This window comes from Eurytemora carolleeae, unplaced genomic scaffold (genome assembly GCF_000591075.1).
Source record: "Eurytemora carolleeae unplaced genomic scaffold, Eaff_2.0 scaffold163, whole genome shotgun sequence".
Classification (NCBI taxonomy): Eukaryota; Metazoa; Arthropoda; class Copepoda; order Calanoida; family Temoridae; genus Eurytemora; species Eurytemora carolleeae.
This window is the reverse complement of record NW_019396644.1, coordinates 65,462-79,246: the sequence shown is the minus strand read 5'-3', so window position 1 is coordinate 79,246 and position 13,785 is coordinate 65,462. Positions and strand designations below refer to the sequence as shown.

The following is a 13,785-nucleotide window of genomic DNA, read 5'->3' as shown; positions in this document are numbered from 1 at the left end:
TTCTCTTTTAGAAAATTGATAATTTGAAACTGTGGGTTCTCTTTTGAAAGACTTGCAGATTTATGTTTGCAGAAACGGTGGAGAATATTTTCAGAATGAAACGCTTTTTATGCTAGACGATATCTTCCAGATTTTTGATCACTCACAGGATTAAAGGGAACCGTTTTAAATCAGACATGTCACTCTTGAAGGTAAAAAGACAGCATCTTTAAGATGTGAAGGTAAAAAGACAGCATCTTTAAGATGTGAAGGTAAAAAGACAGCATCTTTAAGATGTGAAGGTAAAAAGACAGCCCTTTAAGATGTCAAGGTAAAAAGACAGCATCTTTAAGATGTGAAAGGATTATTCTGATCTTTTGTAACATCGTAGAATACAAGAGAATTATTCCCCTCGTGCAGTTTTCTAAAAAAAATATATTTTTATTTAAATTGTTCAAAGTTTAATCAAAGATGGTTTTAGAAAAAATAATCATTTAAACTTTTTTTAGAAAACAAGACACATTACAAGTGCCCAAAGAGACAAAAAGTAACCTAACATTCTGCCCAATTCGTAAAGGAGAGAGAATCATCGGTTTGTAATTTTACTTATTTTAATAAAATAAAATTGAACCAAAGTTCAGAACTTTTGATCTGTTAATCCTTTTAGAATAATTACTTCGTTTCTTCTGTTGTCCGACGGATAAACTAAAAAGATACTATTTTGCTGGATGGATCGACCAATCAGAATTCTTCCCGCCCTTTGAGAAACAGCAAAAATAAAAGTCAGCTATTTACATTTTACACGGATTAATCAATTAATTGCTGAAAATCAAAAGTTTCCGCTGTAGATATCAAGTTCAGACGCAGCAGGAAAGTATTTAAAATCTAATGAAACTTATTGAAAAATATTTTTCCTAACGTGAAGATTTATTCCGCTCAGATCCCTAAACTGGTCTCCACAACCCTTGCACACATAGGGTCGACTCTTCGTGTGAATTCTAAGAAAAACAGATCTTCAAATGCAAGAATGATAATCACAATTAACCTTCCATTTATGTCCCCAATAATTTTGTGATCGATATTACTGTAAATTTATGGTGACCAGTGCTTACGATCCATTTTTTTTTTACGGAACCGGATCCGGATCAAGGTCATTAACATGTTATAATGTTAATCTTAACTTGTTAATAAAAGAGAAGTTAAAAATAATGATTTTCCTTTGCACAAAATGTGCACGAGAACTTGAAATCTTAAATTTTGTGCTCCTTTACTACATGTGCTCTCAGCTTCTTCTTGGGAAACTCCTAAAATCAGGTTTAAGAAAAACCAAAAAAAAAAGTAATAAATTTGTCAAATAGGGCAGGAGTAGTTTCATTGTGTAAATCTTAAAAATCATATTTTCAGCATAAAACAATGCATTTTGTACTAAGGTTGAATAACCGAAACATTTTAAAAATAAGATAGTTGTTAAGACAATTCAAAAATGTCTTTTTATTCAGTAAACTTCCCAAAAATCTTTTTAAAATAAGATTTTAATAAAAAATTCTACCTTCTGACAATATTTGCAGGCTAAAAACTTTTGATCCAGGAGATGATTTCTTTGAATATGATTTCTTAATCTATTCTTACCGAGCACCTCAACTCCGCACTCCTGGCAAACGTGCACGCTCCCCTTCATGTGCACCATCTCTCCGTGCGTCCTTAGGCTACAAAGATTTATGAAGCCTTTCCCGCATTCTTCACAAACATGTTTATTATCCCGCTCGTGTAAACTTCTAATGTGTGCTTTCAGTCCATTTTTGTTGGAAAACATTTTTCCACAATCAATACATGGAAGTAGGATATTTTCAGTGTTATGAATTTTAAAATGATTTCTAAGAGCTCGATTGTCTTTAAATGCTTTCCCACAAATATCACAAGCATAATTTCTCACCAGTACTTCGTGTACATATTTAATGTGTCGTTTTAAATTTCTTTCGTTTGACAAGGAGGCATTGCAAATATCACATGAATATTTGGTTCCACTGTGAACACTTTCCACATGCTGAACCAAATCCTTTTTGCTTATAAAATCTGTTTCACATTCATTACATTTTAAACTGGGGATTTCTTCAGAAGAACAAACCAAATTGTGTGATCTCACTGTGTGTTCTTTTAGCAGTTTTAGAGTTGTAAAATCTAGTTCACATATATCACATTTATGGTTTTTATAATTACAAGTTCTCTTCATGTGTAGTTTGCAAAGAGTTGCATATTTAAATACTTTGTCACAATTAGAGCAGGTTCTGGCTGAGACAGGTTCAATGAACAGTCCGTGAATTTTAATATGTTTCAAGGCATTACTGTTGGAGCTTAACACTTTGTTACAGATCTTACAAGAAAACTCACCAGTTGATATCTACAAATATATTTATGGTATTACAGGGGCTTGTACAGTTGATATCTACAAATATATTTATTGTATTACAAGGGCTTGTACAGTTGATATCTACAAATATATTTATTTATTACAGGGGCTTGTACAGTTTATATCTACAAATATATTTATTGTATTACAGGGGCTTGTACAGTTAATATCTACAAATATATTTATTGTATTCCGGGGCTTGTACAGTTGATATCTACAAATATATTTATTGTATTACAAGGGCTTTTAAAGTTGATATCTACAAATATATTTATTNAACGACGATGTCCATCATTGATTAGATAAAGGTTTAAATTGTACTGTTGTGAATTGGTTAAGGTCCTCTTTTAATGGAGGGTCACTTAACATTTTTAACAACAGTCCCATTAATAATTAGTTGTAGAGTGCAGATTTCTAAATTTTGAAAAAAGTTAAAAATATCAAAATTATGAAAAATGTTTGTTCTCAATGAAGTTAGGCAAAATATTACCTTTTCAATCGGTGGATCTTTCTCTTCTGTCTGAAAACTAATATCTGCCTGAAGATCATCAAGCGTAGACATATCTTCTTCTACCTTAATCTTTATATCTTCTTCTTCTTCTTCATCAAATTTTATCTCAAGATCTTCCTCAGTACTCTTATAAAAGGATACAACAATTTAAAATATTATTAATAAAAGGATAAATAAGGGAAATTAACAATTTAAAGGGTTAAAAATTTTTAAACATTAATTTTGTCGTGGTCGTTACCTCTTTGAACTCAGCCTCTTTTAAGGTATCCGCACTTTTTTGGAGTTTCTTGATGAATTCATCTTCGATGGTTTCCTCACGGATCAAATCTACGTCTCTTTTTAAGTCTTGGGTTATTATAATACTTTTTTCTGCCTTTTTTTCATTTCTTTTTTTGAAATCACGATTGTTGAATTCTAATTCATTATTTTCACAAATTAGGGAGGATACAATTTTAACAATGTCAGGATATTTGACCATGTCACTGAACTGATTGAACCAAGGATCTGCAAATATTACAACTGCATCGTCCAATTCATTTATCCAAATCCGCAAAGACAGGCCTCCAAGTTTAAAATTCGCCATATTTAAATACACGAAAACATATTTACTATTTAGTTTATCTGAAAAATATTTTTATAAAAATAGATGTTTGGCACCGGAAGATAACTGTTCGCAATCGTAACAATAATTTTTGTCAAAAATATCACTGGGATTTGAAGATTTTGTTTTGAATCTATCAGGCTCAGCATAATGATAATAAAAATGATAATGATAGATAATGATAATATTGATATAAATGTTGTGGGGTGAGAATTTTTTACGAAATTTTTAATGATGTGAAAATATTGTCATTTCTTAGCTTAAAAGTATTTATTTCAGATAATTCAGATAATTAGATAATCTTAAAAATTCCATTATTACATTTATATCCTCATAAGATTATTATTATATCATATTTGTGAGGTTCCATGAGCACATACCCAAGAAATTATATTAAAAAATAATTCTGGTGAAATCCGACTATTCCAAGTTGGAACAGTTAACATTATGAAAGGTTGCAATTATGTTGTATGCTCTTGTTCTGACTATCACTGTTTTTTATTTTTCTAATGTAACAATGCTAAAATGTTAGAACCCATTTTTAAAGTAAAAATTGGTTCTTAGTTTGAAAGTAATGCATTCAATGCATGTGGTGTTAATATTATTTCCTTAGTTTAGTTTGTTTGTTAACCAATTTCTAATGCATTTGATTGTTTTTTCAAGTCGATTCTACAGAAATTACATAAGTCATGTTGTGTATGGATTTGATATGTCTCTTGTGACATCATAGAAGCAGAGAGAGAAATCAGCAGCATGGTTCATCCTGATATGCTTCTTAGTAATCATCAGATCTCTGGACACACATCTTCATCAAAATATAAAACCGAGGCTTTAAGGGATCTTCATGCCACTCTTTCCTGTCATATTTTTGGCTTTTAATTGTTGATTTACCAGCGACCATTTTTCTTCATATACAATAAGATAAAACCAATCCTTGTATCATTATAGATTTTTAACTCTTTTCAAATAATTTTGTACACTTTTGCATTAAATATTTTATGAAAATTTTATATATTAATTGTTAAAAAAAAATATTTATTATGATAAAATTCCTAAAGTGTTTTCCACAACCACGACAAAGGTAAGGTCTGGCTTTGGTATGCTTTCTAAATAAACACAAAAAGTTAACACAATGTTAATTCTTTATCTATTCAAAAATGTAAGATATCATCGTTTTTCCAGCTTGAAAGGTGTTTGATTCTAATTATTTCCAGAAATTCTCAAATCACTTTCAGAGTAACCATTATTGAAAATCATCAATTTTTAAAGCAAAAGACATGGTTAAGCAGTTTTGATCAGACAAATATGTCAAGGGTACCTCAGTAAATCGGACATGACACGCCAAAAATAAAGCGTCTATTAAAATAACGTTATAAGGTGATATATCAAATATATTAAAATTAAAATAAAAAACAAAAATTGATTTATTCCAAACAAATAAAATGTGTATTTGTTCTCACCTTAAATGTACTCGGATATGGGCTTTTGTGTCAAACCTAGAAAATAAAAAGAAATAAATGCATCCAAAGTCTGACTCTTATCAATCTTTACCTTTTAGGACAGTAATCGCACTGGAACTTATATCCAGCCATCTTATGGATCTCGTAAACATGAGATTTCATCTGAGACAATGGGATCTCCTGGAAATAAATTGATGAATCGAATTTAAAAAACATAAAAGAAATCCAGATTATTTCAGTCCAATATAGAAAAAAATTAAAATTAGGCTGACATCGCTATTTTTGATCATAAAATAAAAACATAAAACCTTGAAAAAATAAAAATATTAACTTTGAAATGTTTAATTCTGGAATGTATTAAAAAAGACTTCAAATAGTGTATGCACTATTTAAGTGATACTATTCTACGCGATTTTAAAAAACTGATTTTGTCAACAAAAAGAAAACACAAATTGTTAAATACTACTAAAATAAAAAAATACCTTTTTGCAGACTTCACAATCTCCAAACTGTTGTCCTTTAGGATGCTTTCTCTGCATATGATTGTGCAATCTTTTCTTTCCTATACACTCCTTCCCACACACCTGGCACATGTGCAGGGAGCCCTTCATGTGCACCATCTCCATGTGTATCTGCAACGTGTTCAGGTACGGGAACGTTTTACCACAATCTTCACAAGTGTGCTTAAAGTTACGTTCATGAACTCTCTTAATGTGTATTTTTAGAGCACGGTGGTTGGTCAGAACTTTCCCACATTGAGGACACGGGTCGGACTTCTGGGTGTCTGTATGCAACTTCTCGTGTCTTGTCAGGTACTCTTTATCTTTAAACGAGCTTCCACAGATCTCACATTTAAAGTTTCTAACGCTAACAACATGAACGTTGCGTATATGTCGCTCCAGCGCCTGTTTATTGGACAAAACATCGTGGCAAAGATGACAATTAAATCGAAGACCTCGATGTGCAGTTTCAATGTGAAACTTTAGCGCTCCCTTTGTCGTGTAACTCTTTTCACATTCATCACACTGAAATGGTTCCGGCTGGCAACAAATATGATTTTCTTTTTCCTCTCCGGATTCAAAAAGTTTTCGACAAATTCGACATTTGAGATCCAAATGAACACCTTTCTCGTGAAGTTTTCTACAATCAACAGTAGACGCGACGAAATCACAAAATCTGCACTTGAGCTTATCAGAAGAGTGCGCTGTCCGTATGTGTATTTTCAATTCCTCTTTGCTCTGAAACTGGATTTCACACTCATCACATTCTGGAGATTTCTTGAGTTTACATGTTCGCTTGATATGGAGTTTACATAAGGTTGCATATTTGAATACTCTGAATATAAAAGAGATAAAATCCAAAAAATAATGTGCCAAATAAATTCATAATATTAACACTTTCCATTAAAACCATGCAATCTGGATGTTATGGAATTTAATTAAATCTAACGGGGCAGTGTAGAAACAAACAAAAACAATTAATGTTTTGTCATATGTATACTTTTGCGTAAAAACTCTTGGATTGAATATCTTCCTGTTGCAGTTGGGACAAGTTCTCTCTGATGCAGGTTCAGTTCCAATCCCGTGGGTTTTAACATGTTTTCTGATAAGAATAGAATTGTAAAAATAATAATTTTCTGAATTATTTTGCTTTTTCACCTTGCATTTGTTCCAGAGTTAAAAACTTTCTGACAAATCCGACACATATATTCATTCTCAGAAACCTTAACAAAATCAAAACTTTATTTTTGTCTCTAAATTATTTCAAAAATCTCAAAATACCTTTTCTATCGGGAGATCATCCTTTTTCGTAAATTTATTTAGATTTTTTGAATTATTCTCTTTCTTTGCATCATCCTCATCATCATTCTCATCTTCGTCAATTTCGTCCTTGAAATCATCATCAGATACATTCTTCAGACCAATCTCCTCATCCTCCTTTTCCCCTTCGCTCTCTTTACTGTCTGAAAAGTTTCTTTGATATTGAATTAAAAATTAGGGTCAGAACACACAAAAAATGCTTTCAGAATTTGTAACAAAATTTAATTTTAAACAAAATGTATGATTTTTATCTTTTAACTTTAAATATGTTTCCTTTAATAATAAATAAATAACAAAAAAACAGATTGCAGCTTCCAAAAGTAATAGAAGAATCAAATTAATTGATTTTCAACTAGAGACAGAAATGGTTCTGTTCATGGCGGACCGCCTTAGTTAAAAACCAGAGAGTAAGAAATGGTTGTTTTCTGGTAAAATCCGAAGAAACGAAACCCAGCAATGGGTCTTATCCGGGCAGATCGCCTAGTAGTAAGTTTTCAAACGGGATAATGTGGAGCATTAAATATGGACATTAAATAATCTAGATGGATAGGAGCTTCGGCCTTACGCTAACTTTATCGACCTTTGGCATCTCCTGCCGGCTGTAGACTAGGTCCAGGAACAGATTCAGTATCCTCAAGATGTTCCTCGATCAAACTCAGGAAAAATTTGTCCTGCACGAGTTTACCTGAAACAAGTAGAATTTATTTTAACCTGAAAAAACTACGAGAAACAATTTTTCAATGAGAGCCGAACTAATGTTTGTTATAAATAGTTATTTCGCACTTAATAATACCCACAACAAAGACAAAAATATATATATTTTGTTCTTACCTAGGTCAGATTGGAAAGGTTCAGCAAAAATCAAGGAAATATCTTCAGTTTTATTTATCCTGAATTTAACAGCATTAACTCAAGATTGAGAAATACCTCACAGTCCCATGAGGAAATTTTGTTAGAAAATTTCTGAAATTAAAGTCTGGAAAACCCAACTTTGCAAAAAAAAATTAGTAGAAAATTAATAAAAGAAATTAAAACATCATGACCTATTTGTACTGTACTGCACGGTACAGATATACACTTTACTTAAAGGTACAGAGTACACTAAGCTGCAATGTACAGATATACCCTCACCTGAACGGAGATGTACAAATGTAAACTGTACTCACTGTACATACAATATATATTTACAGTGTAAATCGTACAACAATACTTGACTGTGCAGATATACACTATACTACGCTGTACAGATGTGCATTGAGCACTATATACTTTATAGCACTGTAAAAATGTACAATTTTTGTAAATGCCATTAATTCCCTAATATGAATAGAAAGCATGTACAGACGTTTAGATCTCTCAGCCTCCATTATTCAGACATTTTATCTGAAAAATTTTACAGGCTTAAAGCAACAAATATCAGTTCTTTCTGGAACAGGAAGAAAATTTTTTATTTTAATACTTCACAAAATAAAATAAATATCAAATAAACTTGCATCTATTTCGCTGTTTGTTAATTTCAGCTATACTAATTACTTGATGGCATCATAATTTTTGACTAAACAATGAAATATTACATAATTTTAATTCATGTAACAAAACTCTGAGGAAACAAGATCTTGTTATTCTACATTTTTAAAGCTTTGAATCTTTCGAGGCAGCATTAGTTAAAGTAAGTTATATTAGTGCAAATAGCTTGCAAAAGTTAATAACTTAATATTTATAAAAAATGTTAAAACTTTATCAATTATTAAACTATACAATAAATAAATGCTCAAATGCACAATAACAATAAATAAGTACCAACTCGGAAGCCTTTATTTTTGAATTATGGTTTCCTTCAAATCGTCTTCCATGGAGTTAAGGATACAAGCGCGGCGCATGCGCTGGATACGATAATTGAAAAGCAGAGGAACAGCTGAGCAGTCAGTCTGAAACAGGTTCAGAATAGAAGCAATTAATAGTTGTAGAGCATAATAAAAATCACTTTATTACCCACTGTATTATGATATTATCATATTAAAAATAAACCTGGTGAAGGAATGTGAAATCTCGCTTCTCGAAAAAATTTCTAAAATAAACAGACATTAAAAAATTGTTCAAATATCATTTAATTAAAAATGCTAACCTGGCAATAACCTGGTGTTCAGATATGTCAACTTCCAAAGCCCTGAAGAAAAAAATTATGTATGTAACTAAAAATAAAGGGGGGTCTACGACCTACGAAGCCCTCTATGTAGAAACCCTCCCTCCATCTTACCTTTCTACAATATCAACATGTGTGACACTGACATGACTTACACGTGTGAAGCTTTATAATAAAAAGGGATGTATCAACCCTGTTTTGAGACTGCATTTATCGAGATTCCTCTTCTTCCTTTGGGTACTGTTCTATAAGGGATTGAAAGGATGAAAGAAACACCAATTGCAATGTGTGACACCTTTCCGACTCTGCCCAGGGTGGGAGTGCAGAAGTTCTTTACTGGTAATCACCGCCACCCAAACGTGTTTTGCGACATGCGCGCTCCTTAATTGGTAATCAGAAATAAAAAAGTGAACATTAAGCCGTTTATTTCTTAGAAATAAGAATATTGACCTCCGTTAATGGCCCTTTGGTGTACAATATTGTTAAAGCTTTCTTTATTGCTCCTCAGTTTCGAAAATAAATCTTTAAGTATACCACATGAAGCGCAAGAAAAAAATTAAAAACTTAGATCCAATTCGCCAATTTAATGACTGCATTTCATGATTGGAGTTAAGATACTAAAAGGTTCGGCTGCCTGTTTACTAAAAATTACCTCACCCCTACCAAAGTAATATCTTATCTTCATTAAGAAGATAATTTCAAAAAACCTTTTCAGTGTTTAGATTTTTGTATTCGCCTACAGGAGTTCATTATCTAAAACTAAACTAAACTAAAACACGCTCCTTTGGCTTAGGCTAGGTCTTCCCCAAGGTTTTCTACTTTAGACTATTTCTCTACCCTATTGACCTCTAACTCCTTCCTGGTCAACCTACCTATTACCTACTTATACTCTCTTAAACCTATGCTCTATTGTTCAACTCTATACCAAAAGTTTACTACGCAAACACCTTGTTGTGCTGCTAGACCTGCTGACCAGCTGCTATGCACCCTTCACCTCTCTCAATCCTTCCTCCTTTCTACCTGCTTCCTACTACTTCCTCCTTTTTCTCTTCTGCAGACATCTGTACTTCCCAGGTAGAGTTTGTTCATTATGAAACATTGTAGAAATGTTGTGGGATCATTTACGTGGCAGCATTTGTGACTTACAAACACTCTTACATGGCAGCTTTGTAAATATATATACGGTTTTATTTAATTAATGCAATTTAAGATTACCTGAATAAATAAAGGGAATGGTTCCACAAAACTGCAAACATTTCTCCGGCCAAACCAAACCTGAGCAATTATTTTAATGTATAAAATTTGATCATGTAATGTTTTATGTGCAAAATTATTGAAATGATGCGAAAAGTTTAAAACTCTAGCATTAGAAAATAACGTCAGCTGTGAATTTAAAAATTTGAAACACGTCATTATGTGTTTATGTGGTGTTGATTCTCAGAACTCCTATTGGAGTATAATTGATCTAAGTATTTTTTGTAAATCTCTTATTTAAGCAATAAGGTGTTAATAAAGGTTTACCTCTGAAAATCTTTTTTAACAGCAAACCTGCCAACAACACCTGAAATGGGGAATATAAAGCTTTAAAGAGTATTGTTTTGAGTGGGACATACTACTCTTACTATTCACTTAAACCCAAACAGACACGGTAAGTGGTCTGGAGCTTAACGTAACATACCTCAATAACATACAGGACATGATATTTTGACTGTAGGTTGAAAGATATCAATAATAATAATAACTTGAAATTACGTCTTCACTTTAATTCCTTAAAAGCTGGAAGTAAGTTTTAAAAGTGATGGTCAAATCTATCTTTACCTACTGTATTTGGAGGCTCTTGCATATTTTTGTCTGTTTTCACCTAGGAAATTTTTATTTTTATTTTAAGAAAATATTTTTATTTAAAACTTCAATAAAAGTTCACTTACGTACACAGCACAGACGGCGATTATTTCAGGCTTGGAAAATGCTTTAACATTTTTTAAAAATAAAACTTTTTCGGAAGTTCTGCAATTGTTGGCCATCTCCTCAGAGATAAGTTCTGCAATCCAGAAACAAGCTTTAGGATTGGATCCATAATTCTCATCAATATTATCTAAACAGGATTAAGGATTGGATCCATACTTTTCATAAATTTTATCAAACAAAATTTAGCAATGGATGAGGGAGGAAGGCAAGCCGCACCCGTATAGCCTTCATCCCTCAATTTACGCACAAACATAGAGTAGCGGCATTTTGCTCACTCGTGGCGCTTCCTAGCCGCATCCCTATATCCTCAGACCAAATGTCTTGCGATTTTATCCTAAAATTTAATATTTGTACATGCCTGCTGATGTTGATCTTCTCTAAAAAATGTTTTTAAGAAAAAGAAAAATTCAATTTTTACCAGAAATAACACAGTTTTGTGTGAAATTCGGCTTAAAATTATCTCAATCAATCTATCTATCTAATCTTAGATAATTTTTTTTGGTAAAGATTGAATTTCTCCTTACCTTCAAAAACATTTTTAGAGAAGATCAACATTAGCAGATATGTAGAAAATATTACATTTTAGGAGAAAATCGCAAAAAATTACAGTTTTTAACAAAAATTAACAACTTTTGCCCCAGTGAACGAGAATGTTTACTTATATTACCAAAAAAATATGATTAATAAGTTTAGGGTATAAAATTGATGCCATGACATCTTTAAAAATCTGAAATCAACGCTGCATTTCTCTATGATAAGCATTTAAAAGAAAAGACATTTTGCCGGAGAATATAGGGGTGCGGCTAGGAAGTACTATGGGTGACTGAGAGCGCATTGCCGCAACTCTTTGTTTATGAGTAAAGTGCAGGATGGAGGCTTTATGGGTGCGGCTTGCCTACCCCCATTCTTTTGATCCTTACTTTTCATCAATATTAATTAAACAGTGTAATTATTATGTGATAATAAATTAAATCAAAGCCACTGACTATTAGAAACAATAAGATTTGTATCAAATATTTGATTAATGTTACCAAGATCTTTTGCTTGTGTAGCAAGCCAATGCCAGAAACCTGAAGTAAATTATATAAATATCTAAAATTGTTTTAAAATAGCAAAGAATCATCAATGAAGAAATAAAGTTTCGATTTTTTTTAAGATGTTAAAAATTCTCATTAAAATCAATGTCTTTAATATTTTTTTAAGTAATACAGGGTAACAGGGGCGTATATTTTCTTGAAAAATTTAGGGGGGTTTTCCGCTAAATTGGGAGTGGAAAAAAATGTTTTTAAGTAAAAAATGTCAAAATTAAAATTTTTAAAATTTTACCAAGATAAACAACTGGGTAGAGGAGTACTGCTGCTACTGGGAATATGACCCAGCACAAATACAGAGGAACTCCACAGAATATAAAACTCAGTGCGCAGAAAACAAGGAGTACCTGTACAGTATGAGAAGAAGCATGTGGTTACGTAAAACTTTGAACTTAAGAACTAAAAATCTGAGAAAGTTTTTTTATACAGGGTAACCCACTGAACCTGAGAAATTGGAGATGACTTACAACTATCATCTTTGACCTATAATTAATGACTAAGGAATTATTAACAAATTGAAATCTGATATCTTAAATTCTGAAAGCACATAAAAGCAAACCACATTTGTGAAAAACCGGGGTTTTACTTATTATAATTGATAAATCTATATATAATATTAATCTCCGTTTGTCCGATCATAGCTCAGGATTTGCCTCAAATTTTGATTGGGGAACTCGTGAGAGCCAAGGTAATGTTCTTAGCCTGGTTGAGAGTCTATGTTAAGTGGATCGGCTTTTACCGAGAAAAAATAGCTAAAATCGTAATTTACAACCAAGTGCGGGTAAACGGAGTAATCTGGACAACGCTGGGTTTCCAAGCTATTCAAGAATAATACTCGTAAAATTTGGTTTACAATTGAAGGCCACAATAAGACGACATCACTTCTTTTGCTTGTCATTAAATTGTCAAGTTCAGTAAAACACCCTGTACCAGTGTACAATGTACCTGGATTGTGGACTCACGAAAGAATGCCCCCAGGTAAACTGGGTTGACCTGCTCCAGGCAGGAATTCTGGACCAACTTCTGCACCTCTCTAATAAGGTATAATAATACAGAAAAGTAATTAAGTTCGAAAAAATGAATTGCCCTGAGTGCCAGGTCTCGGGCAAACATACAGTTTGGAACATTACTCCCCTGTAATCAGGAGTAATATTGTAAATTTTAAATAAGAGACCCATCATTACTCCCCTGCAATCAGGAGTAATATTGTAAATTTTAAATAAGAAACCCATCATTACTCTCCTGTAATCAGGAGTAATATTGTAAATTTTAAATAAGAAACCAATCATTACTCCCCTGTAATCAGGAGTAATATTGTAAATTTTAAATAAGAAACCCATCATTCAATAAAACACGGCCAACGCTCATGCTTTGATTCAATTAAATACTTGTAAAGTTATCTTTGAACGAAAGAGGAAGTAAAATCAAATAAGCAAAGGAAAGTGTGGAGTGAATTGGAAAATGATTATAATTACCTTTCATCCTCATATTTGTAGGGTCGGATTAGAACATGCGCCATTTTTTAAGATTTATATGAGCTAATGTTGTCCGCTGATCTTCTTTTAGTCACCAGATGCTGTACTGCTAGTAGGAAAATAACCTGATAACTAGATATTGTTGTGGAAAACTAGGATTACAGGATAACAGGATAACAGGATAACAGGATAACAGGATAACAGGATACAAAGTTCACTTAATTTGTTTTGAAATTGTCTAGTTCAAACTAAGCTAACTTCACTATCACGTCACAATTCTAAAGACTGATTAGAATCAGTCTGCCCTATTTTTGACTAATTTATGTCCGA

General features: G+C 32.2%; 3 protein-coding genes across 4 annotated transcripts; all 3 read right to left on the bottom strand.

Annotated features, from left to right (window-relative positions):
* Window positions 1–1,174: 1,174 nt before the first annotated feature.
* Window positions 1,175–3,518, bottom strand: LOC111706795 (gastrula zinc finger protein XlCGF26.1). Its single transcript, XM_023479734.1, has 4 exons — window positions 3,136–3,518; window positions 2,877–3,023; window positions 1,529–2,377; window positions 1,175–1,283 (listed from the first exon to the last, which is right to left on the bottom strand). The coding sequence occupies exons 1-4, from the start codon at window positions 3,478–3,480 to the stop codon at window positions 1,230–1,232; spliced, it is 1,395 nt and encodes a 464-aa protein (XP_023335502.1). The 5' UTR covers window positions 3,481–3,518; the 3' UTR covers window positions 1,175–1,229.
* Window positions 3,519–4,125: 607 nt separating this feature from the next.
* LOC111706790 (zinc finger protein 658B) lies at window positions 4,126–8,163 on the bottom strand. Of its 2 annotated transcripts, none has more exons than XM_023479726.1 (11): window positions 8,096–8,163; window positions 7,610–7,668; window positions 7,359–7,463; window positions 6,740–6,921; window positions 6,617–6,681; window positions 6,492–6,560; window positions 5,441–6,293; window positions 5,050–5,138; window positions 4,959–4,994; window positions 4,551–4,604; window positions 4,126–4,291 (listed from the first exon to the last, which is right to left on the bottom strand). In XM_023479726.1, exons 1-11 carry the CDS (start codon window positions 8,143–8,145, stop codon window positions 4,186–4,188), a joined length of 1,668 nt encoding a protein of 555 aa, XP_023335494.1. In that variant the 5' UTR covers window positions 8,146–8,163; the 3' UTR covers window positions 4,126–4,185. The 2 variants fall into 2 exon arrangements, with proteins under 2 accessions (XP_023335494.1, XP_023335495.1); XM_023479727.1 differs by having other exon boundaries at window positions 4,185–4,355.
* Window positions 8,164–8,174: 11 nt separating this feature from the next.
* On the bottom strand, window positions 8,175–13,718 carry LOC111706793 (uncharacterized). The gene is made up of 11 exons (XM_023479732.1): window positions 13,456–13,718; window positions 12,926–13,013; window positions 12,216–12,327; window positions 11,921–11,959; window positions 10,850–11,016; window positions 10,740–10,782; window positions 10,443–10,482; window positions 10,137–10,196; window positions 8,904–8,945; window positions 8,807–8,846; window positions 8,175–8,706 (listed from the first exon to the last, which is right to left on the bottom strand). Exons 1-11 carry the CDS (start codon window positions 13,497–13,499, stop codon window positions 8,593–8,595), a joined length of 789 nt encoding a protein of 262 aa, XP_023335500.1. The 5' UTR covers window positions 13,500–13,718; the 3' UTR covers window positions 8,175–8,592.
* Window positions 13,719–13,785: the final 67 nt, after the last annotated feature.

Coding starts and splice junctions, on each gene's coding strand:
- LOC111706795 (XM_023479734.1), bottom strand. CDS start 3,480: ATGGCGAATTTTAAACTTGGAGGCCTGTCTTTGCGGATTTGGATAAAT. Junction 2,378..2,876: donor AAGATCCACCGATTGAAAAG/GTAATATTTTGC, acceptor ATATATTTGTAG/ATATCAACTGGTGAGTTTTC. Junction 1,284..1,528: donor CCTGCAAATATTGTCAGAAG/GTAGAATTTTTT, acceptor ACCTGATTTTAG/GAGTTTCCCAAGAAGAAGCT.
- LOC111706790 (XM_023479726.1), bottom strand. CDS start 8,145: ATGGAGGCTGAGAGATCTAAACGTCTGTACATGCTTTCTATTCATATT. Junction 7,669..8,095: donor ATGCTTTCTATTCATATTAG/GGAATTAATGGC, acceptor TGTTAAATTCAG/GATAAATAAAACTGAAGATA. Junction 6,561..6,616: donor AACTCTGGAACAAATGCAAG/GTGAAAAAGCAA, acceptor TATTCTTATCAG/AAAACATGTTAAAACCCACG.
- LOC111706793 (XM_023479732.1), bottom strand. CDS start 13,499: ATGGCGCATGTTCTAATCCGACCCTACAAATATGAGGATGAAAG. Junction 10,483..10,739: donor AGAGCCTCCAAATACAGTAG/GTAAAGATAGAT, acceptor TCCCCATTTCAG/GTGTTGTTGGCAGGTTTGCT. Junction 8,847..8,903: donor GAACACCAGGTTATTGCCAG/GTTAGCATTTTT, acceptor TGTTTATTTTAG/AAATTTTTTCGAGAAGCGAG.